At 44.6% G+C, this 25,553-nt stretch overlaps 1 protein-coding gene across 2 annotated transcripts in view; it reads right to left on the bottom strand.

The window, feature by feature from the left end:
• The window catches only part of LOC119974775 (collagen alpha-1(X) chain-like), a 39,004-nt gene extending 14,074 nt beyond the window's left edge, over window positions 1-24,930 (bottom strand). The window contains exons 1-3 of one of the 2 annotated variants that reach the window (XM_038813995.1): window positions 24,849-24,930; window positions 3,005-3,137; window positions 699-766 (exon numbers count right to left, since the gene is read on the bottom strand). In XM_038813995.1, coding sequence (XP_038669923.1) covers window positions 699-766; window positions 3,005-3,021 — 85 coding nt within the window. In that variant the 5' untranslated portion in view covers window positions 3,022-3,137; window positions 24,849-24,930. Of the gene's footprint in view, window positions 1-698; window positions 767-3,004; window positions 3,138-8,131; window positions 8,215-24,848 lie in introns of those variants that run through there. The other variant, XM_038813997.1, reaches the window with a different exon arrangement.
• Window positions 24,931-25,553: the final 623 nt, after the last annotated feature.

The raw sequence follows: 25,553 nt of genomic DNA, 5'->3' as shown, positions 1-25,553 counted from the left end.
CATCTAAAATTAAGTCAACATCAACAAAAAGAAAAAAAATGGGATGTTCTGCAGGCGCAAATTCCGATCAAAAGGGAAGGATTCTACCAACCAGACTTAATATTAGTGAACTCAGTAAATGGGGTATATCAATGTAACAGTGAGCTGGATATGGAATAATAACGGTACACCCAGATGGTTTAAAGGCGTCATCTAAGTTGGCAATAGTTTTATGAGATAAATGTAGCAGGGTACGTTTACTGACTGGGCATTGTTTGATTTAGGGTCTGCAAAGAGAAAAGATCACATGTTGTTTTAATGCTTCACATATCATTGGTACGTTAGTTTCAGAAACCAATATACTATTTTATAAAGCACATGGGATGATTTTATCTTTCTTCACCTTGTGCAAATGGAGCGGTGACAAAGTTAATAATCAAGGTGGTCAATATAATACTCAATCTATCACATCGTGTAGTCCAAGCAATTTTGAGCCCACATTTTATTTCCCTCCCAACTCCCAAAAGGAAAATTAAGTTTTTTTAATTGGTTTACACTGATGACCAGCACTATGATGTTTTACATTGATGGGGAATATTTAAATTGAATGACATTTGTATTAAATTCCCTTCAGTTGCTAGTATCAAGACCAATTCTAATCTGTGACATTACTCTAAAGAGCCGTGCTCACCTTTTTCATTTAACTTTGCTTCTCTTACCTGTAGGAGTTCCATAGGTCTGAGCGAGGAAGAGCCCAGCGAGGCACAGCGACCACACGGGCACCATTCTGAAAGGAACGCATTCAGTACATGTATCAGGGCTGATAGTTCCGAGAGTGGTTCAGAAATAACAAAAACTCACGCATACTTTCAGAGTAGAAGTAAGTAAATGATGGCAGGAGACTAACTAACAGGTCCAAATTCTAAACATTCCTCGAGACCAGAAATTTTATATCAAAATGATCCTTATTCGAAAATATTCAACTAGTCTCAAGATTAAAAGTGAAAATTGTTTTCAGATTCCTATCAAACCTAATCCTGACATTACATCTACCTTTTCAGAATTCTTATTTAAATGTAATTATCTCAGCTATAATCCTAATTCTATTGTCAATATAACAGGGGCCTGCAGGTTGTCAGCGGGTGACCTACACAGCCCCCAGAACGGGAGGCAGACTGTCACTCACCTCAGGCTTTCAGAATCTCTCTGAAAATGTTTCAGGATCTCAGCCTTTTAAATAACTTAGCCCCTCCCACAATTTGCATAATTTGGTCCCTTTTCTGGCTTGTCACTTCACACAGTGAGTTATATGGGTTTGTACAATGCCAGGCTCTGAGTGGAATGAATCACTCAGTGTTGCCAGCTTTAAAGGGATCTTTCTTATTCTGATGGAGGAAGGTGCAAGTGAATGTTTGAGGTCTGATTCAAATTTTGCTCTCCAAACTAGTTGGAAGAAATGAAAATATTTTGCAAATATTTGTGAAGACCAAAGCCTTTCTTTCCAGGATATTGGTGTCAAAATGCCAACATTTTGTATTGCCACCAAAGTGTATCAAGTGAGACGATACAAAGGAGCTCACTCTAAAGTAATTTCTGTTTTAGAATGCGTGCAATGCTGATTTGTATATCTGCCTGCATCAGTAGAGGAAGGGTAATTCAGATGACTACTAATCATCGGCTAAACTTTGAACTCACCCAACTGGCTGGATAGGTAATTAAATCCACTGATCTGTTTGGCTGGACATTCTTCTAATATGACATAGCATGGACTGAAAACTGGTCTCTCAGCTATCAAACTAGTAGCATGTCCAGTTTTGAGTGCCGGGGTGCCTCACAATCTATTAAATCTGCAATAGCCATTAATGCGCTGGTCCTGTAATTCTAGAACCTCTTTCAAAACCCAATTCTGTATTCCAATTCACTTTATTATCTGAAATCGAACATTATACAACCTGAGAGTTAGTCTCATTACACATTCCACTATTAAAGATATTTGCCAAATATTCATCATGCATTACTTATTTTGGTCATTTGAGTTTCCGTATGTCCATCTTTATGCCTGACTGTCAATGGCACATCTCACATTTTGCCTCTCGCTACAAAGCACCAATGTCATACTCCGAGACGTATATATCAAATGTCACATACAAGATGTCACACAATTCATCTGACACACAAGCCTACCCATGTGAGGCCTCACACACCATACACAATGCTTTATGGCAGATATAAAAAAGCTTTAAAAAAAAGAATGGCAGTCATTAACTTCCCAGAGTCATAAATTTAAAAGCAAATTAGTGGTTGCTAATTGAGCTGATACAGCTACAGTTACGTAGCTACTCACAGGGATAACTTCAATCGTGCCTTCAAAAACATAGGTCCAATTTTGAGGTAAACACTCTAACCTTACTCCAGCCCCCACACTGGTCATACTATAAGATCAGCAATCAGCAGTTACTGCCATGATCTATCTTTCGTCTATCTATCTATCTATCTAGCTATCTATCTGTCTGTCTGTCTATCTATCTATCTATCTATCTATCTATCTATCTATCTATCTATCTATCTATCTATCTATCTCTCTCTCTCTCTCTCTCTCTATCTATGTACTCTGTTTGTCTATGTTCCCCTTCCTCAGGTATTCACAGTTGATCCTATTTCCATTCAGAATCCGACTTATTCCTGACCTAAATCAGCAGGACAGGCTTGTTTACGTTGTTGAAATCAGAGGCCTGTTCCTGCAGAAGTACACTGGAAGCACCTAGTGGGGTCTTGGAGCAGCACTGAGACCTTAATCCTCAATTTAGTTTGAGGAGCAAAGAGTGGGTCATGGGAAGGTAATCAAATCATCAGTTATCAATTTTTTTTCTTGTGGTCATTCAAAGGCTCAGTTTGAGACTTTGCCTCCTCTCAGCAGGGGTAGGTTCCCCTGGGATTTGGGCAGAAATTCCAGGGTATCCTGGATATGCCCCAGGTATGGCTGCACAAACAATGGTGAATGTGAAGTAGCAGTTAAAAGATTTACCTGTCCAGTGTTCGCATGGGTGGAAAGTTGGTGGATCTGAGTTTAACCTTGAATTCTTGTCCTCTCCTGGAATGATCTTGCTTATTTTGGTCTCCTTCCCCACGTTGCAGTTTTATAGGAATTCAAATCATTGCTTGGGGATAAGGTAGAATCGTTATTTTGAAGCTGGCAGCCTGTTTGAACAAGTGAACACCAAACTTCCTTCACCAACAAAATAAGACCCAACAAAGTAATTTATTGAAACCTTGAAAGGTTGCAAACAATTCAGAATGCGTTTCAGTGTAAATATGAAAAACATTCGGTGACTAGGCTGACATTTATCTACTTTACAAATGGAAGTAATTCTTATAAAAGCTCAGCTGCACTTGACCATATTTCTGAATCTAGGTTGCTATTCTGTTCGTTAGGTCAAGTAGCAATGACTGCATTAAGTTATGAATCCTGAAGGTGTTGCTCTTACTGAATAACACTCTGGCTCCATCTCTGCACTAACCATTTGGCTGTAGAAGGATCACTGTGGTTTCGCACACACTCAAGTGTCTCAGGGTTATCTTGATATCATTACGTGGTATCATGATATCATTATACCACATAGAACAGAAAGAAAAGGCAGCAATACTGAAAGTAATATGTGATATAGGAATTCCACGGAGAGGTTAAGAGTTTATTCTCATTAGGATTATTATGTATAGAGGTCTCCATTAGCAAAATTAGAAAAGGGAAAAATATTTTGGAAGGGATTATTTACGCAATGTTCCCAGACAACATGAAGCTGTAATCAACAAGATAAATCAAATAGTGAGATCAGTCTTAAGGTCATTGTGCCATAAGTGAAGATAGATTATTCCACGTTGTTTTGATAACACAATGTGGTGATGCTCATTAAATTCTGTTCAGTGAGATATTTAAAACACACTGTGGAAACCTTTTTTCTCTTCTAGTTATATTTTGAAGGATAATGAAGTGTTCATTAAAGATATTAAAGTTCGGAATGTAGGCCATCTTCTGTGAGTATATGTCCAAGAAAGGCCTGTAATTCCCAGCAGAGAGAAATGTTACTATATAGCATTGATCATTGATAGCACTCTTACCAAGTAGTCAGAAGGTCATGCTTGCAAACTTTACTCCATGGTTTTGAGCATATGATCTAGATTGACACTGCCAGAAGTGCTGACATACAGATGAGGTATTAACCCTTGGTTTTATCTGCTTGTTCAGGTGGATGCAAAGACCCCTTTATAACGGAGATCTGATAACTTGTTTCAGAATCCAATCTAATATTTATCCTTCGATCAACATCTTATCACCCCCTCACCCCGCCCCGCAAGAATGCATGCTCATTTATCACATTATTTGTTGTGAAATTCTGATCCTAAAATAGGCGACTGTGTTTTCCAACATAATTCAAAAATGCTTAATTTGTGATATTGTGAGGTCACGATAGACCCGTTATTTCTTCCTTTGGTCAGACGGTGATGCGTCTCTCAATCCTGGTCAGGTTTTAGAGTCAAACCATACATGTGCTGAATTGACTGTGACAGTTGCTTTGAAACCTCTGTGTTTGTTGTGGGTCATACCGAACAATCTGTGGCGGACATACTTGGAACATTAGATTCAGACAAAGAAATCATTGATATTAACGCATTATGTAGGGTTGGTACTGACGAGATTGGGTCTTGCTATCCATTCTAAATACCTTTTAACGCATTGAATTCCCAAAATTCTATCCATTCATATTGATGTTGAATCTCTTCTGTTAAACACAATTGTATTATTTAATTATTCAGTTATAAGAGTCAATCTTTACTGCTGCATATCATGGCAATCAAACATTACATAAGAATTAAGCTTAGAAACTCTTCAAATAGATTTTGTGTAATTTGCTGTGTCTGAACTCAATCTTTATTCATCCAGTGAGGTGAATGGTCCACATAAAAGTTTAAGTTATGAAAAGCTCTGAAATGATACTCAAATAAATCAAGTCAAAAATCCATGCATTTCATCACTTCATTCAGCTATACTCTGAGCATTCCATGTTAATATTATAAAAAAAGCAACACTTGACAAGGTAACACTCAACCAAGGTAGCACTCAGTGTAAAAGCACTTAGCTAAGGCATCACTCAACCACAACAGTAGTTATCCATTATGGCACCCAACAAAAGCAGTCGATATAGCAGGATAAAATCAAAATGGTTTTACACAGATCAGGCTGAGACAATTATTAGTGAAAAAGTTAGAAGCATTGAGTTCTTTGCAATAGTTTATAAAATGGGGCGCAAAGTCACATCCCAGCCCCCAAAAATATTAGTTTGGAGATTTCTGAGTTTGCATCAGTGTAGAGGGTTCTGCCCCAAGTTTTGGTTGCTCTTCTGATTCTACACCTGAGCACCTGGAGTAACACTTCTGCATTCCTATGACCAGGATCGGCTTTCTAATGTGAGAAGTAGAAAAGATAAATGTAGTAATTAATAAGTTGGATTGTGACTGGAGATCTGGAGGATATGAGTGGAACCTTAATGATCTCGAAGGGAGGCTTAGAGTTGGAATAATGTTTTAGCCAACCCAGTGCTGGCTATATGTAAACATTCATCACTATGGTGATTATCTGCTATGAAAAGAGCTTGATAAGCAGTATAAAATAGCATCCTATTTACTTTATGTATTTTTGTTTTACACGCAGTGAGCAAATCATCAGGCTTCTCTCCACTTTTCCCTCATTTAGTTGTTTTCTGTCCTTTGGTATACGCTCCTCCTATTTCTACTTCCAATTAGCAACAGCTTGCATATATCCAGATTCATCTTCATTTCATAAAATCCCTAATGCAGGAGGAAGCCATTTAGCCCATCAGGTCTGCACCGACCCTCCAAAAGAGCACCCACCAATTCCCATGTCCCCAACCTAACCCCTCAGCCCCATCTAACATTTTAGCCACTAAGGGGCAATTTAGCGTGGCCATTCCAACTAACCCTTGCTGACCAACTTAGATTCAAACTCCGTTAAGGTTTATTTTCTAAACCTTTTAGTTCAAAATGTTTCCCGACTTTGTACTTAGTTCTAAATTTACCTAATGTGCAGCGGAGTTGGGAACTCAGATGATTTATGCATGCTGTGAACTCCCAGCCTGGATCCCCGTGGCAGCCTCCATTGATAGCTTCCCCATCTTATACGTCTGATTATTGAAGTCAGGCTACCAGGCTTTCGCTCCGAGGCTTTTCTTCAATGTGTGAACCACTGTGCCAGTTTCCAATCCGTCTGAACATTCCCAATGTTCTTGTCTCTCTCAAAATTACTTCCAGTGCTTTACAAATAGATTCCCCTTATATAAGCAACGCAAATTGCAGTAAATCAATTTTTGAGGAATTATTCATTTTTAACCATTGAAACCACTAGGGCCCTAGGGAAATAGGGTTGGAAAATAATATGAATGCAGGAACAGAGGAAGCTACAACATAGAAAAAGGCTAGGATGGACATCTCCTCTGGCGGGTGTTTCACTCCACATCAGTCACCTAGTCTAATCCTATTTCACTGTTTGCTCCTAAAACAGTTTAGGATTTCTTTCTTTCCATAACTACCTAATTTCAGTTTTAAATCATTGTTGAATGTGACTTCAGCAAAGATTTGAGGCCGAGAATTCCTTTCTGGTAACTAACTGTGTCAAGATTTTTGTTGAACCATTCATTGCAACACTTTGTGATTAGTTTAAATATGTGCCCTTATTAATATCTCACTGGCCAGTGGGAATAGTTTATCACTATTTGCTCTTTATAATCTTGAAGACTTTTATCATGTCCATTTCTAACCTTTTCAATTTACTGAAAGCAAAGTTTTAACCAACTGGATCCGAAAACTCAAAGATTCATCTTTCATTCTATTTCAATGCAAAGATGGCAACTGTGACATACCGATCACGGTCAAATACGATGATGTGTCTCAATTATAGCAAACTGTGCAATGACCAATGACCTGATCCAATGTTAATCAATCAATCAAACTATGATTCATTTATAGACAGTTTTTGGGAGGAAAGACCTCTGTTATTGCTCTACTGATCCGCCATATTGACCGCCAACTGGTTATCATGCCCTCAATCAGAGATGTGGCAGATTAGACCTGACTCTGCTGAGACATTGTGCAGAGTTATCAGACCAAAACTACAGCTTTTAGCTACATTGAGTGTACAGTGTGTGACTTGGGCGGACCTTTGTACTTGATCCAGTAGGCAGTTTGTGCAAAATATATTGTATGCAAGCAGGTTATCATGTCCTCCATCAGATCCAACTGTGATGATGTAGATTGCACACTAAAACTTGTGATATTAGCACTAATTCATTAACTTTCTGGAAAGCTCATATGAGCCAAAGCAATTACACGTGAACACTATAAGAGCCAGCAATGTCAAAGTACAGTGTATTCTCCCACGACATGTAAGTATTCCTGCTTGGATCCTTTCCCTAATGCAGGAGCCAGGAATCTTTGTGCTGGGCTACATTTATTGGAATGTTTAACGAATACACGATGAAGATTTTTTTTTGTTTTCAGAGGTCGTAAAATGATGCAATTCAGTAAACAGTCCGATGCAATTAGCAATTCCTGACCATTAATTCATCCAACTTCAAAATATTCTCCGGAATGCACTAAATTGACATGACGTGATTAAGCCCATGTTCTAAGCCTTCCCCATTTGGGGATTACTTTACTTATTTTGTGTGTTTTCCCCTTAACATTGCATCGTTCCCTGATATTGATCCTGTGCTTTAAATAGATCATGTCCAGGATAGGTATCACTATCAAATTGAATAATATGCTAGTGCTGGCACCAAGAGAGCCACAAAGTAAGAACATGGCGCATGACTTTCTCTCAACCCTTTGGTTCGGTTTGCACAGATGGGGTCAGCGCAGGCATGCCCTGTAGGTGCTGGAAACTTTTGACATGCCAGATCGTGATGTCAATCTGCCTTTCAGGTTGATTTGACACAAAGTTAGGAAACTTGGTCCCCACAGATCTAGTGAACATTTGTGCTAATCATTCACTGTCGACCATGCATTCAACCGTACAGGTCCCCCCCCCCCCCCCCCCCCCCCCACACCACCACCACCAGTGCTATTTAAAGATGCCATTTACCTTTCAAGAGAGGTGCATTTGATTTCTACTCTTGCAAAGTGTGTGGATGTACTGTAGATTGTTTTCCAAGAGGGTGTGATGAGTTTGTGCATCCAGACAGCAAGGACAGAAGATTGACATACGATTATTTTTGTCTTCACACTTTATAATCTGGAATTCCTAAATCATGCAAATATGTATATTTGTTAGCTTTGCTAAAATAATGTACTGCAACTACACTGGCATCTATCTGGCAAAGTGGAAAATATCCCATGGGCAGGATTCTCTGGTCCTGAGGCTAAATGTTGACGCCGTCGGAAAAGCCGTCGACGGCGTCAACACGGCCCCAGGATCAGCAATTCTGGTCCCTACAGGGGGCTAGCAGGGTGCTGATCCGGCCGTGGAATGGGCGACGGGGGATGCGCGCATGCGCAGTGGGTCCGGCACGAACCTGCGCATGCGCACTCCCACCGGTGCGATTTCCATCCATGCGCGGTGTCTCCCTTGTCCACGCTGTTCCTGACCCAACATGGCACAGGAGTACAGGCGCCGGTGCAGAAGAAAGGAGGCCAGGAGACAAAGAGGCCGGCCCGCCGATCGGTGGGTCAGGCCCCATCGGAGGCCCCCCCGGGGTTGGACCCCCCCTTCCCTCACCCCCCCCCCTCCCACAGGCTGGCCACCCGACCCTTCAACGCTGAGTTCCCGCCGGCTGAGAGCAGGTGTGGACGGTGCCGGCGGGAGTCGGCGTTTCCACGACGGCCGCTCTGCCCATCCTGGCCCGTGAATCGGCAGGCTGGCCGCGTAGAGCAGTGCGCGACCGGTGCCGTGCCAACCACGCTGGCGCCAATGTCGGCAATTAATGTTGACGGCGATATTGACGCTGACGCGTTTCCTGACGCCGTTTCCGACGGCGTCATCACTTAGCCTCAGGATCACAGAATCCTGCCCGCGAGTCTCTCGCTCTGCAGAGAATCTCATGCCGACGTCGGGGAGGCGTGGCGCGATTCGCGCCGGTCGTGGGGATTCTCCGGCTCGGCCCCAGGCTGAGAGAATCCCACCTCACATCTCTCGGGCGGGATTCTGTGATCCTGAGGCTAAGTGATGACGCCGTCGGAAACGCCGTCGAGAAATGTGACGGCGTCAACATCGCCTCAGGATCAGCAATTCTGGTCCCTACAGGGGGCCAGCATGGCACTGGAGCAATCCTCGCTGCTCCAGCTCCTGATCCTGGCATCAACTGGGCGCCGCGGGGTCCGCGCATGTGCAGTGGCACCGGTGCCAACGCGTGCATGTGCAGTGGCTCCCTTCTCCGCGCAGGCCCTGGCACCAAATGGTGTGGGGCTAAAGGGGCCGGCGCGGGATGAAGGAGGCCCCCAGCCCGAGTGGCTGGGATTCGAAGCCGGTGATGAAAATAATTCTAACTGTGGGCTTGTGCGGGGAGAACCTTCCCATGGCCCAAAAAAGTGATGAAGTGTGTTTAGATAGCGGTGGGGAACTCACCGACAGAGCCAGGGGGGAACTATTAGAAACTCCCGCCACAAATGTCACTTAGAAACCTTTCCAATAGATCGCACCCATAGTTTTCAACATTAAACATGATTCCATGATTGGGCAGCATTTGCTATACAATCTTGATTGTGCTAAGAATAATTAATTTAAGATGATCAGTTTGGCACACAGCAAAGCTAAATATATGAGGTCTTGTTCTTTGTAACCAGACGGCGCCTGTGCATGCATTGCCCCTTTTTCAACTAAACAACAGCTTGGGGGACAACTATTCCCTGGTAAATTCCCCATAGCAATGTCTTGTCCAATCAGAGTCGATGTGTATGGCTTGAATTTAAATAAAAACTTGGCAGTCAACTGTTCCCTGGTGCATTCTCAATGGCAAGGCTTCCACCAATCAGAGTCCATTTGGCAACCAATCAGCGCTCTCTTCGCATTCAGTGTAAATTGTTGTTTCCATACATTCTTGCACATGTGACCTGATGAGTGCAAGACGAAAAGTATTGATAGCATGTCTCTTTTTTCAACACACCATTCAAGTTCTGTACTACCATTACTAGCACTAATATAACTGGAATACAATTATTGTTCTTCAAGTCACACATCTATCACTTTTCTTTAGTTATCATGAGGTCAATATCGGGAAATTCCCTACCTAATATCATTGTGGGAGCACCATCAATACAAGGACAATAGTAGTTTAGGAATGTGTCTCACCATCCCCTGCTTCACTTGGGATATGTAATGAACGTGGATAACCATTTACCAGGAAGGCCAAGCTTTAGAGAAGGAAGAGGAATTTCTGTGGAGCCAAGTGAAATTGCATAAAAGGTCTCTGCTGCTACACACGCTTTATCTGGAAGCCACGTGTACATCACTAATCATGCCGACCTGGATAAATCCTGCATTAACCATTCACAAAGGGAACTGACACAGATTCCAGAAAATAATTGGCCAAGCATGCTGTCCGGATAGTTTCCACAACAGGGTTGTTCAGCTTGTGGCAGTAAAGGTGGCTGAAATATTATACTTGTACTTCCAAAGCACCATCAGGGACTTTTGCCAGATCAGTCAGTCTCTTTTAGACCTATGTATCAAACTACTGACACTGCAGGCCTTGTTTGCCAGAGAAAATATTTTCGTCCCTTTCCCCATGGAAAGGAGGCAGCAACATAAGAATAAATGGCACTAATACCAGGTGGCAGGTTTCCAAAACATGCAGAGAACATTTGATGGAACAACAACCCCATCGCTTATGCAAATAGGAAATGCTGCCATTACCATGCAGGTAGTCTTGGACCAGAAGAATTAAATAATGTCAGTGCATGTGCCATACCCTTGGAGCAAACACAGTGCCTTCGATTTCCAGAAGTCCGCTGAGGAAGTCATTGTTTGAAGGAGTAGGCAGTCTACTTGGGTGATTGCCAAGGGAATAAAGCATCCAATCGACGTTTTGGCCAGCAACTGCATTGAAAGTTGGATGAGTGCCAATGAACTGTGATGGAAGAGGCAAGTAATATTTCAGAGGTAAAGATAAGAAATTGGAGCAGGAGTAGACATTACGGTCCCTCTAGTCTGCTCCATCATTCAATAATCTTTGGTCTTTGCCCTCAACTTCATGACCCTTCCGCTTCCTATGTCCTTTGTTCCCTGGGAGGCCAATCAGTCTTTCCAGCCCAATATTTTTAACAATGGGCATCTACAACCCTCTAACTGGAGAATTCCAAGGGTGGAGTTAGTTGATCTTAGTGATGGAACAGAGAACGAGATGTGAAACTCATCTCAGAATCTAATGGAATATCAAGATTTCCAGTTAGTTGGCTTCAGCTTCAGGGAGAATGATAGAGTCTGTACCCTGGCAATAGAATTTGTGCTGGGGACTGAAGAAAGTCTATGGTTTGCCTAATCTTTAACTGGAGGATGTTTCTGTTCATCTATGACTGGACGTCAGACAAGCAGTGTGTCAGAGCAGAGACAATGGAGGAGTTAGGAGAGAAAGTAGTGAGGTAGAGTTGGGTGCTGTCAGAGTGCATGTGGAACTTATGTTTTTTGATGGGAGATTCTTAGGGGACTTCTGAGGTGAAATCACAGGAATGACCCAAAAAGCCACTTTAGGTGATGCTGGCAGATTAGAAGGGGAGGGGGACAGTACCAGAGGAAATGGAACCATTAACGATATTGACAGAGGGATCAGGAAGGGAAATTAAATAAATATAGAATGCAGATATTCATGCCTGCACACACCGAAATCCTGGTGCAACGTACCATTATCATGCTGGAGCAAAGATTCAAATGCTTGGGAAAATTAGGATGGAGGTGAGGAAGTTCTGGAGCCCTGATAAAATCTCCAATGTCATTTACATCTGCTCCATCAGTGAGGTCTAACTGTACAGCAAGAACATCAAATTCGCAGAGCCTCAATCTTTGGCAAAGGAAGAAGAGAAAATATAAGCTTCATATCCCTAAGACATAAAAGAGATGATAAACTATTAAGTCACATCATACTCTTTCGTTTATTTAAAATATGGACTACGCTGAACGAAAAGACAACTGCTACAGGTCACATGCTTCAAATGTTGGCGACAGTTTCTGGAAATTTCCAACAACAGTTGCCGGACAAAGTTGAGCCTCATCCTTATGAATATCACACCTCTCATTGTGAGGACACATTACAATCAGGAAACCCAGGGAGCAGCCGATGATACGTTTCCTCAGCCTGATCCAATAACAAAGGGGAACCCATTGAAACTTGTTATATCCGCAAACATGCTAAAAGCCACCACTTGTTCCCTCAGGTGAACAATGGATTTTGGCCAGAGGCATAGAAATTGCTGGGTAGTATGAAACTGACTCATTAATGGGCAACAGCACATGACCAAAGCTTTTAACCTTCAGAATGTTTTTGTGTTACATTTCTAAACTCGAAACTCAGTCTGCTGTTCAAACTCCAGCTTTAAAACAATAAAACAGGACTCCAGGCTGACTAACAATCTATATCAAGGCTAAACTTGCCATCACCTGCTTAAGAGGCCAATTCCCTTGATAATAACCTCATATCACTGCACCACCATCAACTTTAAAGAAATTCTGCAAAATCCCGCTTCGGCTAGCTGAACTGTAGCTCTTCCATGAAGATACATTTATTGGACACTGACTTTCTGGAGTCTGGCAATCACAGGAACTGATATGTTTTTTTTATTTTAAGTTATTCATAGTCATACAAACTCCTCTTTTTTATCTTCTTATTGTGTGCTTGAATGTCTGCATGAAATCACAACCATTCCCTGGGTTTGAATGTGTGAATAAACTTTACTTCTGATTTAACTCTAAGGAGAGTTTGATGTGAGTCACTTTTAAAATTGACCACACAGAAGGAAACACGTCACAGCTTATATCAAAAATTAAAGCAGATGTGCTTACAGATAGATGGTAAGATCATAAATTATTTCAGTTTGCCTCCCTCCCCGTCCATAACATAAGAAATGTTTGAAGAGGCATACACTCATAGAGAGAGAGAGAAATACCGCACAGAACAGGCCCTTCGGCCCACGATGTTGTGCCGAACTTTTATCCTAGGTTAATCATAGAGTTTTGGGCACTAAGGGCAATTTATCATGGCCAATCCACCCAACCTGCACATCTTTGGACTGTGGGAGGAAACCGGAGCACCCGGAGGAAACCCACGCACACACGGGGAGGATGTGCAGACTCCACACAGACAGTGACCCAAGTCGAAATTGAACTTGGGACCCTGGAGCTGTGAAGCAATTGTGCTATCCACAATGCTACCGTGCTGCCCTTGCAATTACTCATGTATCAACATTGGTTGTAAAGATGTTGACCCACGAATGCCCTCCAGCCACATATTGTCCTTTCCCACTGGACAAAACACAATGGCACATGAATGCATTAAACTGGATCTCAAACATCATGCTTACCCATTAAGCTATTGACTGTTGCTTTATGGTGCCCTTCCCCAGGGAAAACCGTTACCATGATTAAATAAATTGCAACCATTTTTTTCCTGATTATTATTCTTTGTATATGTGATCACAATTTCTTTCCACAATACAATCCCTTGGTGGCACAATGTTCTGTACATATTTTTCCTGTTCAAACGAGTGCTCTCCAAATATTGCCTCCATGAAAACAGTAACAGTGCTGACAATCTACTTCTCACTAATTGTTGCCTCATGTGAAACCTGAGCCTGAATTTTACCAGGCCATTCAAAGTGAGTTTGGATGTTGTTGAAGAGGGTAAAATGGGAGCACACTGCAATTGGCAGAAAGTCTGATGAATTGGTGTCATCTCGAGCTCAACCAGTGGCGTGAACCAGGACAGGCATCTCACCTTGAGGCAGCAGCATACCAACCGAGGTGTTTATTAACTCCAATTTTACAGCGCATTTTGCATTTTATAAACAGTCCAAAGAAGCATTTTCAGGTGAAAGAAAGCACAAATTATGCCATCGGGAGAGCCAGCTCTGTCAGTCAACAGGCAGAGTGTAAAGATATCTGACAGTTGTTGGCAAAAGAGTGACAAATTTGCCTGGACAGTGAGGGGTGTGTGGTTTGTGGCACAGTGACAGTAGCACTTGTTCAAAGGAAAGGGCTCAGGGATAAGTCTGGGGGATGGAAAATGGAATTGCATTACTGATGGAAGGCCTAAGAACATAGAATATAGACCATTACAGCGCAGTACAGGCCCTTCGGCCCTTGATGTTACGCCGACCTGTGAAACAAATCTGAAGTCCATCTACACTATTCCATTATCATCCATATGTTTATCCAATGACCATTTAAATGCCCTTAATAAGACCATAAGACATAGGAGCGGAAGTAAGGCTATTCGGCCATCGAGTCCACTCCACCATTCAATCATGGTTGATTTCAACTCCATTTACCCGCTCTCTCCCCATAGCCCTTAATTCCTCGAGAAATCAAGAATTTATCAATTTCTGTCTTAAAGACACTCAACGTCCCGGCCTCCACCACCCTCTGTGGCAATGAATTCCACAGACCTACCACTCTCTGGCTGAAGAAATTTCTCCTCATCTCTGTTCTAAAGTGACTCCCTTTTATTCTAAGGCTGTGCCCCCACGTCCTAGTCTCCCCTGCTAATGGAAACAACTTCCCTACGTCCATCCTATCCAAGCCATTCATTATCTTGTAAGTTTCTATTAGATCTCCCCTCAACCTCCTAAACTCCAGTGAATATAATCCCACGATCCTCAGACGTTCATCGTATGTTAGGCCTACCATTCCTGGGATCATCCGTGTGAATCTCCGCTGGACCCGCTCCAGTGCCAGTATGTCCTTCCTGAGGTGTGGGGCCCAAAATTGCTCACAGTATTCTAAATGGGGCCTAACTAGTGCTTTATAAAGCCTCAGAAGTACATCCCTGCTTTTATATTCCAAGCCTCTTGAGATAAATGACAACATTACATTTGCTTTCTTAATTACGGACTCAACCTGCAAGTTTACCTTTAGAGAATCCTGGACTAGGACTCCCAAGTCCCTTTGCACTTTAGCATTATGAATTTTGTTACCGTTTAGAAAATAGTCCATGTCTCTATTCTTTTTTCCAAAGTGTTGGCGAGTCTGGTGGGATTCTCTCTTACAGAGAGCCTGAACTGACTGTCCTCTGTTCTGGAGGTGTGGTTTCTGGTGGGGGTCTCTCTTACGAGGGGGTCTCTGCTGGGGACCTCCTTGATGGGGGGGGGGGTTGTGGTAGGGCTCTCTCTGATAGGTGCTTCTCCGGGGATCTCTATAATGCTGGGCTTTTGGTGGGAGTCGTTATTATGGGGAGATCTCTGGTGGGTCTCTCTGTAATGGGGGTCTCTGATGGGGGGGCTGGATACACTGCAGTAGGAGACCATTTAACCCATCGAGTCTGCACCAGCACTTGGAAAGAGCGCTCTACCTAAGTCCACGTCACCACTCATTCCCTGTAACCCAGTAACCCGACCTAATCTTTTGGACACTAATGGTCAATTTAGCATAGCCAATCCACCCAACCTGATGTGTTATCTGTGCTGGTCTAACATCGACTGCAACTGGATGCAGTAAAACGAGAAACAGACTTCCGACACAGGAGATGGTCCAACACTGTTTTATTGAACCTGTTGATTGCTGTACATAATCTGCTCGGGTTGACACTCTATCAACCTAACTGATAACCTCCTACTGGCTTGACCGGACTAGCTTTCTACCACATGGTGATGGTGTTCATTGGCCTGTGCACTGTGACTATCTCCCTGGCCGTGTCCTGTGAGAGAGTGAGAGAGCCTTAATGCCCGGTGGGCTTTATAGTGGTGGTGTACTGTCTGGTGATTGGTTGTTCTGTGCCGTGTGTGTTCATTTGTTATCCTGTGTGTCAATCACTGTCTGTCTGCATCTCATGATATACATGAGTGGATATTATGACACAACCTGCGCATCTTTGGACAATGAGAGGGAACCAGAGCACCTGGAGGAAACCCACGCAGACACAGAGAGAAAATGTAAACACCACACAGTCACCCGAGGCCGGAATTGAAATCCAGGTCACTGGAGCTGTGAAGCAGCAGCAGTGCTAACCACTATGCCACCATGCCGTATTGTTTGAGGGGGTTTGAACCGTAAATCTCGTGGTGGAGGGGTGGAATTGCGTTGTGAGGGGAGGCAAGGCCAGCCGCTCGTCCGTTCAAAATGGTGGCCCAATGGCAAGATTCACAATAATGTCCCTCGCAATCACCACCATGAATAAATTTAAATGGCAAGGGTGGGTGAATCGCCTCTGGATTACCGCTCCCAGTGTGAGCGCAAATCAGAAGCAATTCAACTCTGGCAGGTGTACATATGACCGGATTCTCAATCCAGCGATGCTGGGCAATCAGGTAGAGAATCCGGTGCCTGCCGGAGATCGGAGGACATGGGTGCCCAACGGAACACCATGCTCTGGTGCTTTGATGGCAACGCTGATGCGTTCCATGCCACGTGCCGGCCTGGGCATACAAATAGGATAGTAACAGCTGTTAGCATATCATTAACGCGCTTGACCCAGTAGTCGTATGGGTTCACCCACCACCCCCAAGGCCAAACCCCAGGAGTTCCCAGACCCCAGCCAACCCATCAACAGGACATGCGTGCCCCAGCGTAGCCAATGGCTCATCGGTATTGGCACCACTCAAACACTCATCCAAGGCACTTCCCCACTGCAGGTGGAGTGGGGAGGGAGTGCAGAGCACAGTCCGAACCGTAGACGCATGCACCGTGTGCCTTACCATGCTCGCTGGCACATTTATCCCCACCCAGGGCAGATACCCCACCAGTGACACTATCAACTAGCCTGCTCCATAGGAACACCACCGTCATCAAGCTATGCTTGTCAATGTACCCCTGCTCTCATCCACTCTGACCCCGGACAGGTACGCATGACCCATGTGTCACACAGAGGACCAACACCACAGCACAGCTACGGTCCCAACAGGTGTCCACCCTCCTCACCCCACTGGGTCCGTGGTTCCTGCCTGCTCGCATGGCACCAAGCATGGTGCCTGACCGTGTCATGTGGTGTCATGTGTCATGTGGTGCCCGCCATTCAACCAGGTGGCCCCCTGCCATCCATGGTAGACACCACAGGAGGACGTAGACAAGGGCCGCAGAGCATAACTCTGGCTGGGATGGGTGACAGAGCAAGTGGACCCTCCCGGTTACAGATACCGGTGGGGCCAGGAGCACGGCACGGAAGGAGCAGTGTCAGGGGGAACAGCCGGGGCTGGGGCTAGGATCAGGAGGGGGACATACGGGGCCAGGGCTTCAGTAGAGGCCAAGGCCACCATGTAGCCTGTTTGACCCACTTAGGCACGGGAGTACTCACCATGGTAACATGTCTGCCCTTTACCCCCTGCAGAAAATGAATTTGGTGTACAGCCGGGTGTGTTTGCTATCTGCCTGGCACCGCAGTCCTGGCAGATGGACTGAGGCTGCATGTCCAGGAGCTGCTCGGGGTGGACCCTGCATGAACTGGAATCTGCCCTAGAGTTGCAGGGACCAGCTAGTGATCATGGAGATCTTGCTGGCTGAGGCAGAAGTGGGAACAAAGTGCCGCATCAGGCCTTGTATGTACCAGCAGCGCCTGTCATACGAGGACCTGCCGGACCGGTTTTGCCACCGCTGACTGCAGCTGAGCAGGAAGACTGTGTGATATCTATGCCATCTATGGGTATGGGGGAGGACACCCACTCCTGGTGGCAGTACATGGGACGGTCGCCATGAATGTTTTGCCACGGATTCTTCCAGGCGCCAAGGGGGGACCTGTCAGACATTTCAGAGAACTCTGTGCACGGGTGCACCCGCACTGTAACAAATGGCCTGTATGCCTGGGCCGCACAATACATTACCTTTGATGTGGACTGAGCCCACCAGGTTGACAGGGCAACAGGATTGGCCGCTATCGCCGGCAGGACCAGGGTGTGATCGGCGGGACGCATGTCCTGCTATGGGCACTACTGCACGAGGGGGTGCTCTTCATAAATTGGAAGCGATTCCACTCCCGCAATGTACAGCTGGTGTGTGACCACCGGCTGCACATGGTGCACATCTCGGCCCGCTATCCAGGCAGCGGGGATGATGCATTTGGCCTATCACACCCGTCGATGCCTGATGATATCAGGGGCTATCCGCTACGCTCATGGTGATGACACCCATCTGGAAGTCTCAGACCGACACGCAGAACTGCTATAACAACGCGACCAGGGGTGACATTGAGTGGTGCATTGGCATGGTGCAGATGTACTGCAGGTGCCTGGACCCCCAAGTACAGCTCCATGAGGGTCTCCCGCATCGTGGTGGCCTGCTGCATCCTCCACAACGTCGCACTGAAGAGGGATGACATAGTGGAGAAGGATGTGGAGGAGGGCCAGGATGGACAGGACATGGTGTCCAGGCAGGCACAGGAGGCCGCATGACATGTGCGCCAGGGCCACTGTGGGGACAACTTGATTGCCTCCAGGTTCGCCAACAGGGAAAATGGGTGCTTATGGCCACAGAAACTAAAGGGAAAGAGTGCTAATGGCAGTCCCCATGCTGTAGTGTGCATTCGCTGCTCCCAATGTGGTCTCCTCTATATCGGAGAGACCAAACGCAGACTGGGTGTTCGCTTTGCTGAGCATCTTCGGTCTGTGCGCATTGAGGACCATGACTTTCCTGTTGCTTGCAATTTTAATAAAAGTCCCTGCTCCCATGCCCACATGTCTGTTCTTGGCCTGTTGCAATGTTCCAGTGAAGCGCAACGCAAACTGGAGGAACAACATTAGGCATGCTACAGCTTTCTGACCCAAACATCGAATTCAACAACTTCAGATGATCAGCCCCACCTCGACCCATTTGTTTTCATTTCATTTTAACTGTCTTTTACCATTTCTTTCTTTCTTTATATACATTTAATTTCACCCCCCCCCCCAAAATCTTAACCACCTCTCCTGCACCTTTCTCCTCTTTGCTTCCCCCCCCCCCCCCCCCCAACACACACCTATAGTTCATCCTCTGATGTTAGTTTCCCTGCTGTTTGACCTTTCACATCTTTTGTCCCCTCTGGGGACTGCCATTACCACTCTTTCCCCTTCGTTTCTGTGGCCAGCATCCGCAGTAATTTGCTTTTATCCTGTAAATGTCAATGTTAGACTGCGAACTGATGTGATAGGATACATTTCTGAGGTTGATCTGGCATGCGAGGTCTGACTATTTCTGTGGATTGTTACAATTGCAATTGCTGGGCCTTCAGTCTCCACATCTGTCACACCCAGGAGGATCAAGCACATGGAATTAGTGAATTATTTTTTGCTGAACGTTGCGCAGTATTATGTTTGCCACGGTCTTCCATGTTTGTGGACCAACTGTGATGGGGGCAAGGGCAGCCTGTTGGCAGGGGAATGTTAAATGGGGCCTTGGAATGGAGCACCCAACTAATGACCTCTGATTTGATGGTGTTAGTGTTATCAGTGAACCTAGGCTTACACTTGAGTAGATTAAATACTGATAGCTAGTTCTGAATATTACTGATAGACATTCTCGGACTGGTTGACCCTGGCACAAGATGTCATGGTGGAAAAGTACTCATCTCTCACTATTATTCAGCTCAATCACTTAACATTAAAGACTCTGGCTGAGGTTTTTTGGACCAGCTAATAATCCATTGACCTTGGGCAGGAATTTTGGGACCAGAAAATCCTGGATTCTGCAGATATTTTTAAATAATTCCAGTAGAAAATTAGATATTGAGGGTTTGATTAGTTAGGACTAGTGCACCAGACCAGAAGGAAAAGTTTTAACGATCTGCTATGGCCCCATTGCCAATTTGTCTTTATTCAGTTCTTCAATCAGCCCAGAGATCCATGGATGCTGCAGGTTGGAAAATGACCATTTCCACTGGTATTTAAAAAGATACTCAGCTGCACCTGCCCCCTCAATTAAATCCACCTCCACCATCAACTCGCCATGGAGTAGGCATTCAATTCCATCCATGATCAATCTAACACTCAACCACAAAAGCTTACATTTATATAGAGACTTTTTATAGTGCCTTTAACAGCAGCACTTCACAGGAGTGGTAACTCACAAAATGTAACCCTCAGCCATCCAGTATGAGGAGATGTTAAGGCAGATAGCAGTGTAAATACTGTGAATATAAAGTAAGAAGTCTTACAACACCAGGTTAAAGTCCAACAGGTTTGTTTCAAACACTAGCTTTCGGAGCACTGCTCCTTCCTCAGGTGACCTGGTGTTGTAAGACTTCTTACTGTGCTCACCCCAGTCCAGCGCCGGCATCTCCACATCGTGAATATAAAGAACAGATCAGAGGCTAGCAATTCTGCGGCAAGTAACACCCCTCCCGATGCCCCAGAAAATGTCCACAGTCTACAAGACACAACTCAGGAGTGTAATGGACTCCCCACTTGCTTGAATGAGTGCAGTTCCAACAAAACTCAAAAGCTTGACACCATTCAGCCCACTTGATTGGCACCCTATCCACAAACATTCACTCCCTCCACCACTGATGCACAGTAGCAGCAATGTGTACCATCGACACGATGCACTGCAGGAACTCACCAAGGCTCCTTAGGCAGCATGTTCTAATCCCACAACCACTACCATCTAGAAGGGCAAGAGCAGGCAGTGCCATTTGAAATTTCCCTCCAATCACCTCACCATGCTTACTTGGAGATATATCACTGTTCCTTCACTGTCGCTGGGTCAAAGTCCTGGAACTCCACCCCTGAAACACATAGATTGCAGTGGTTCAAGAAGGCAGCTCATCACCACCTTCTCAATGGCAATTCGGGTTGGGCAATAAATGTTAGCCTACCCAGCGACACGCACATCCCCTTTGAATAAAACAAAAGACCAAAGCTTGGTCAAAGATAAAGAAATGAAGGAGCTTCTTCAAAGAAGAAAATTAAATAAAGAGGCAGATGCTTTTGGGAGCGAATTCCAAAACTTTTGCCTAAGGAGCCTTGGTGAGTTCTATAGTGCATCTTGTAGATGGTGCACACTGCTGCTACTGGGTGTTGATGGTGGAATGAGTGAATGTTTGTGGATGGGATGCCAGTCAAGTGTCTCGTTGATGTCAAGTCTTTTGAGTGTTGTTTGAGTTGCACTCATCCAGGCAAGTGTAGAGTATTCGGGCATACTCTTGACTTGTGCCTTGTAGATGGTGGACAGTCTTTGGGGCTTCCAGAGGTGAGTTACTCGCTGGAGGATTCCTAGCTTCTGACCTGCTCTTGGAGCCACAGTGGTTATATGGATAATCCAGTTCAGTTTCTGGTCAATGGTAACCCCCAAGATGCTGAAAATGGTGGTGGTGGTGGTGGGGGGGTTGTTCAGTGATGGTAATGCCATTGAATGTTAACGGGCAATGGTTTAATTCTCTCTTATTGGAGTTGGTCATAGCCTGGCATTTCTGTGACAAACATATAATGTGTCTTGCTGCATTTGGGTGTGGACTGCTTCAATCTCTGAGGAGTCGCAAATGGTGCTGAACAATGTGCAGTCATCAGGGAACATCCCCACTTCTGACCTTATGATGGAGGGAAGGTCATGGATGAGGCAGCTGAAGATGATTGGGCCTAGGACATTACCCTGATGAAATCCGACAGTGATGTCCTGAAATTGACTTCCAACAACCACAACAATCGTCCTTTGTGCTAGGTGTGACTCCAACCAACAGAAAAGTTTCCCCCGATCCCCATTGACACAAGTTTTGCGAGGACTCTGGTATTATCATAACTATCAGCATTACAAGGATTAATGTAGTACCACGCATAGTCACTAGAGGGAGCTGCAGTTACTACTATAAAAAGCAGTGATGCTAGACTGTTGGGGTGGAGTAAGCAGGAGACAGCTAGAGAAAGGTCATCAGAGCAGTTAGTGTAAGGTTAGATTATAGTTATACCAGTGAGTGAGATTAGGTGAGTGCAGTTAGATGTTATTGAACAATTCTGTATTCTAAAAGGACTAAGTGTTGAAACCCAGTTTAGTAGTGTAAGTAAAATCATAGCTTTGTTTAAGTAAAAGCTACACTGTGGTCTTTGCGAAACACTTCATAATCCAGCCTAAATAAGCAACACAAAGAACACCACAGGCTCCTTGATGCCATACTCGGTCAAATGCTCCCTTGATGTCAAGTGCAGTCACCTCTTGGGTTTCTCTCTTTCGTACATGTTTGAATCAAGGCAGTAATGAGGTCAAGAGCTGAATGGCCCCGGTGTAAGCCAAACTGAGCATTAGTGAATAGGTTATTGCTGAGTAAGTGTTGCTTGACAACACTGTCGATGACTCCGTCCATAACTTTACTAGTGATCAAGGGTAGAGTGCTGGAATGCTAATTGGTCTGGTTTGATTTGTCCTGCTTATATACCTGGATATACCTGGACAATTTTCCCCATTGCCGAGTAGATGTCAGTGTTGTGGCTGTACTGGAACAGCTTGACTAGGGGTGCAAAACATTTTGGAGCACAAGACTTCAGTACTATGACTGAAATATTGTCAGAGCCCATAACCTTCCAGTATCTAATGCTTTCTTGATATCACCTAGATTGCATCAAATTGGTTGATAACTGGCTGTTTTGATGCTGGGGTCCTTCGCAGGAGGCCGAGATGGATCATCCACTTGGCTAAAGAGTGATGTAAATGCTACAGCCTTGTCTTTTGCATTTATGTGCTGGGTTCCACCATATTTGTGGAGCCTCCTCTTCCAGTGGCTTGTTCAATCATCCAGCACCATTCACAACTGGGAGTAGCAGGAATGCGGAGCACAGATCTGATCAGTTGGTTGTGATACTTAGCTCAGCTTTTTAGCACACGGAAGTACTCCTGTGTATTTGGTTGTCATCTCATTTTTAGGTATGCCTGGTTTGCTCCCAGCATGCCCTCCTGCAGGGTTGATCCTCTGGCTTGGGTGGTAATGCTAGAGTAAGTGATATTCCAGACAATGAGGTTACAGATTGTGGTTGAGTACTATTCTGTTGCTGTTGGAGGCCCATAGATGCCCAAACCTGTGTTGCTCAATCTGTTCAAAATCTATCCCATGTAGCGCCAATAGTACTGTAGTGCCACATAACAGGGTAGAATCCATCTTCATTGTGAAGATGGAACTTTGTCCCCACAGGACTGTGTAGTGGCAACTCCTACCGGTAATGTCACGGATAGATGCATCAGTGGCAAGCAGGATGGTGAGAATGAGTTCTAATACATTTTCCCCTCTTTTAAGTTCCCTCACCACCTTCTGCAACCTAGTCGAGCAGCTGTAGCCTTTAGCACTCACCAACTTGGTCTGTAGTGGTGCTAGTGAACCACTCTTGGTGATGGCATTGAACTCCCCCACCCAGGTTGCATTCCCCACCTTTGTCACCCTCAGTGCTTCTTCCAAGTGATGTTCATCATGGAGGAACACTGATTCCTCAGCTGAGGGGGTGAAGTATTTGGTCATCAGCAGGAGGTTTCTTTAATAATAATAATAATAATCTTTATTGTCAGAAGTAGGCTTAAATTAACACTGCAATGTAGTTACTGTGAAAAGCCCCGAGTCGTCACATTCCAGCGCCTGTTCAGGTACATGGAGGGAGAATTCAGAATGTCCAAATTATCTAACAGCACGCCTTTCGGGATTTGTGGGAGGAAACCGGAGTAACCGGAGGAAACCAACGCAGACATGGGGAGAATGTGCAGACTCCGTACAGACAGTGACCCAAGCCGGGAATCGAACGTGGGACACTGGAGCTGTGAAGCAACAGTGCCAACCACTGTGCTACAGTGCCACACCTTGTTTAACCTGATGCCGGAAGCTTCATGGGCCCATTATCAGTGTTGAGGACTTCCAGGTCAACTCCCTCTCAACTGTATACCACTGTACTTCTACTCGACTTGGTACTGTCCTGCCGTTGGGACAGGACATACCCAGGAATGGTGATGGTGGTGCCTGGGACATTATCTGTATACTCTACTGAGAAACTGGATATTATGCTGAAGGACTATATATTGCATGTCTTAAAGTCAATCTACTTGAATATCAGCACCAGAACAAAAAAGGGAGATTACCTGCATACTTGGCTTATCATAGTTAAACGCTGACAGCTTCCTCTTAACAAAATTACTGTGCTCAAGAAATAAATTGGAAACAATCTCAATCTATTGCAGACTTCATGGAAGTTAGTGCCACATATTGTGGTGTGTCTCTGCCAAATCCATCTCGAACTACTGATCCTTTTGGTACACAGCAAAAGGGAACAACAAATACCCTCCTCTTTACCTCCAGTGAAAGAATAAACAGGTAGTCTTGGCTGTCAAAAAACTGTAAATTGATTGGATTAACTCATGTGAATTTCTCATGTTGCCAAAATATATCTCCCCGATTGAGAACAAGATAACAAGCCAGTACTCAACTTTTTACTTGTTAAAATAACCACCAGTGTAAAATGGACCAATCATTGGACAAGTGAACTAGTTTTTGCCCAGAGATTGTGTCCAATAAATAAATGCATTGTGAGTGTTAGAACTACTTCTAATTAAGGACATGAGATCCTGATTATATTCAGCATAATTATTTCTCAATTACTCTAGGACTAATCATTCTTGCTCCACAATGTACCATGTTCCCATTAACTTATCTCCCCATTGCCACATTGTTACATGTTGATCTATCCATGATCCCTCTCCTTTTCCTCTTCTAGGTTCTGTTTTTTGCAAACCTTACCAACAGGCACAAGATCAACTTCCAGGCGGCCAGTTTTCAATGGCCCAGCCACAGGGTGTCCCCAGCCAGCGGATGCGGTGAGCCCTAACCCTAACCCATTTACTTCAGCGGGAACATAATATTACCACCAGACGGAAGGAGCCGGAAGAACCTGGCCCGTACGTATGCTGACCACACCCAAGGTTATTTCCCAACAACTGTTCACCTATATCTATGCTGTCAGACAGACTTTCATGAATAAATCATAATACTGCTTAACTGGATATCAGAAAGATTGAATGTCTGCTCCTGACTGATCAGGAGCATAATATCCACTTTTGCTAATTTGACTCAAACCTGACTACTTGGTGCAAGTCATTATTAAGTCACAGGTGGGATTTCCTGGCCATTCACACTGGCGGTCCCGCTGAAGGCTCATCCTCGCCCTAAATTTCTCAGCGGCAAGGGGCGTGTTTAATGGGAAGCCTCGTTGACAACGGCAAGACCAGAAGATCCCGTCACTGGCCACTGGCGTGCCGACCTCTGCCGCTGCAGAGGGTCCCGCCCATGGGCATCCCATGATTTTGCAAGAAAGCTGAACAACTATAGTCTACAAAGTTATTTTCAGTCACATTAGTTCAAATTTATGAAGCATAGTACTTTGTTCTGTATTCTCATTAAATCATCAATTGTACTATCAAGGATATCACGACTATTTTGTGCTTC

The sequence above is a fragment of the Scyliorhinus canicula genome, chromosome 12 (genome assembly GCF_902713615.1).
Source record: "Scyliorhinus canicula chromosome 12, sScyCan1.1, whole genome shotgun sequence".
NCBI classification, from domain to species: Eukaryota; Metazoa; Chordata; class Chondrichthyes; order Carcharhiniformes; family Scyliorhinidae; genus Scyliorhinus; species Scyliorhinus canicula.
The sequence above is the reverse complement of the archived record's forward strand: the minus strand, read 5'-3'. Positions and strand labels throughout refer to the sequence as shown.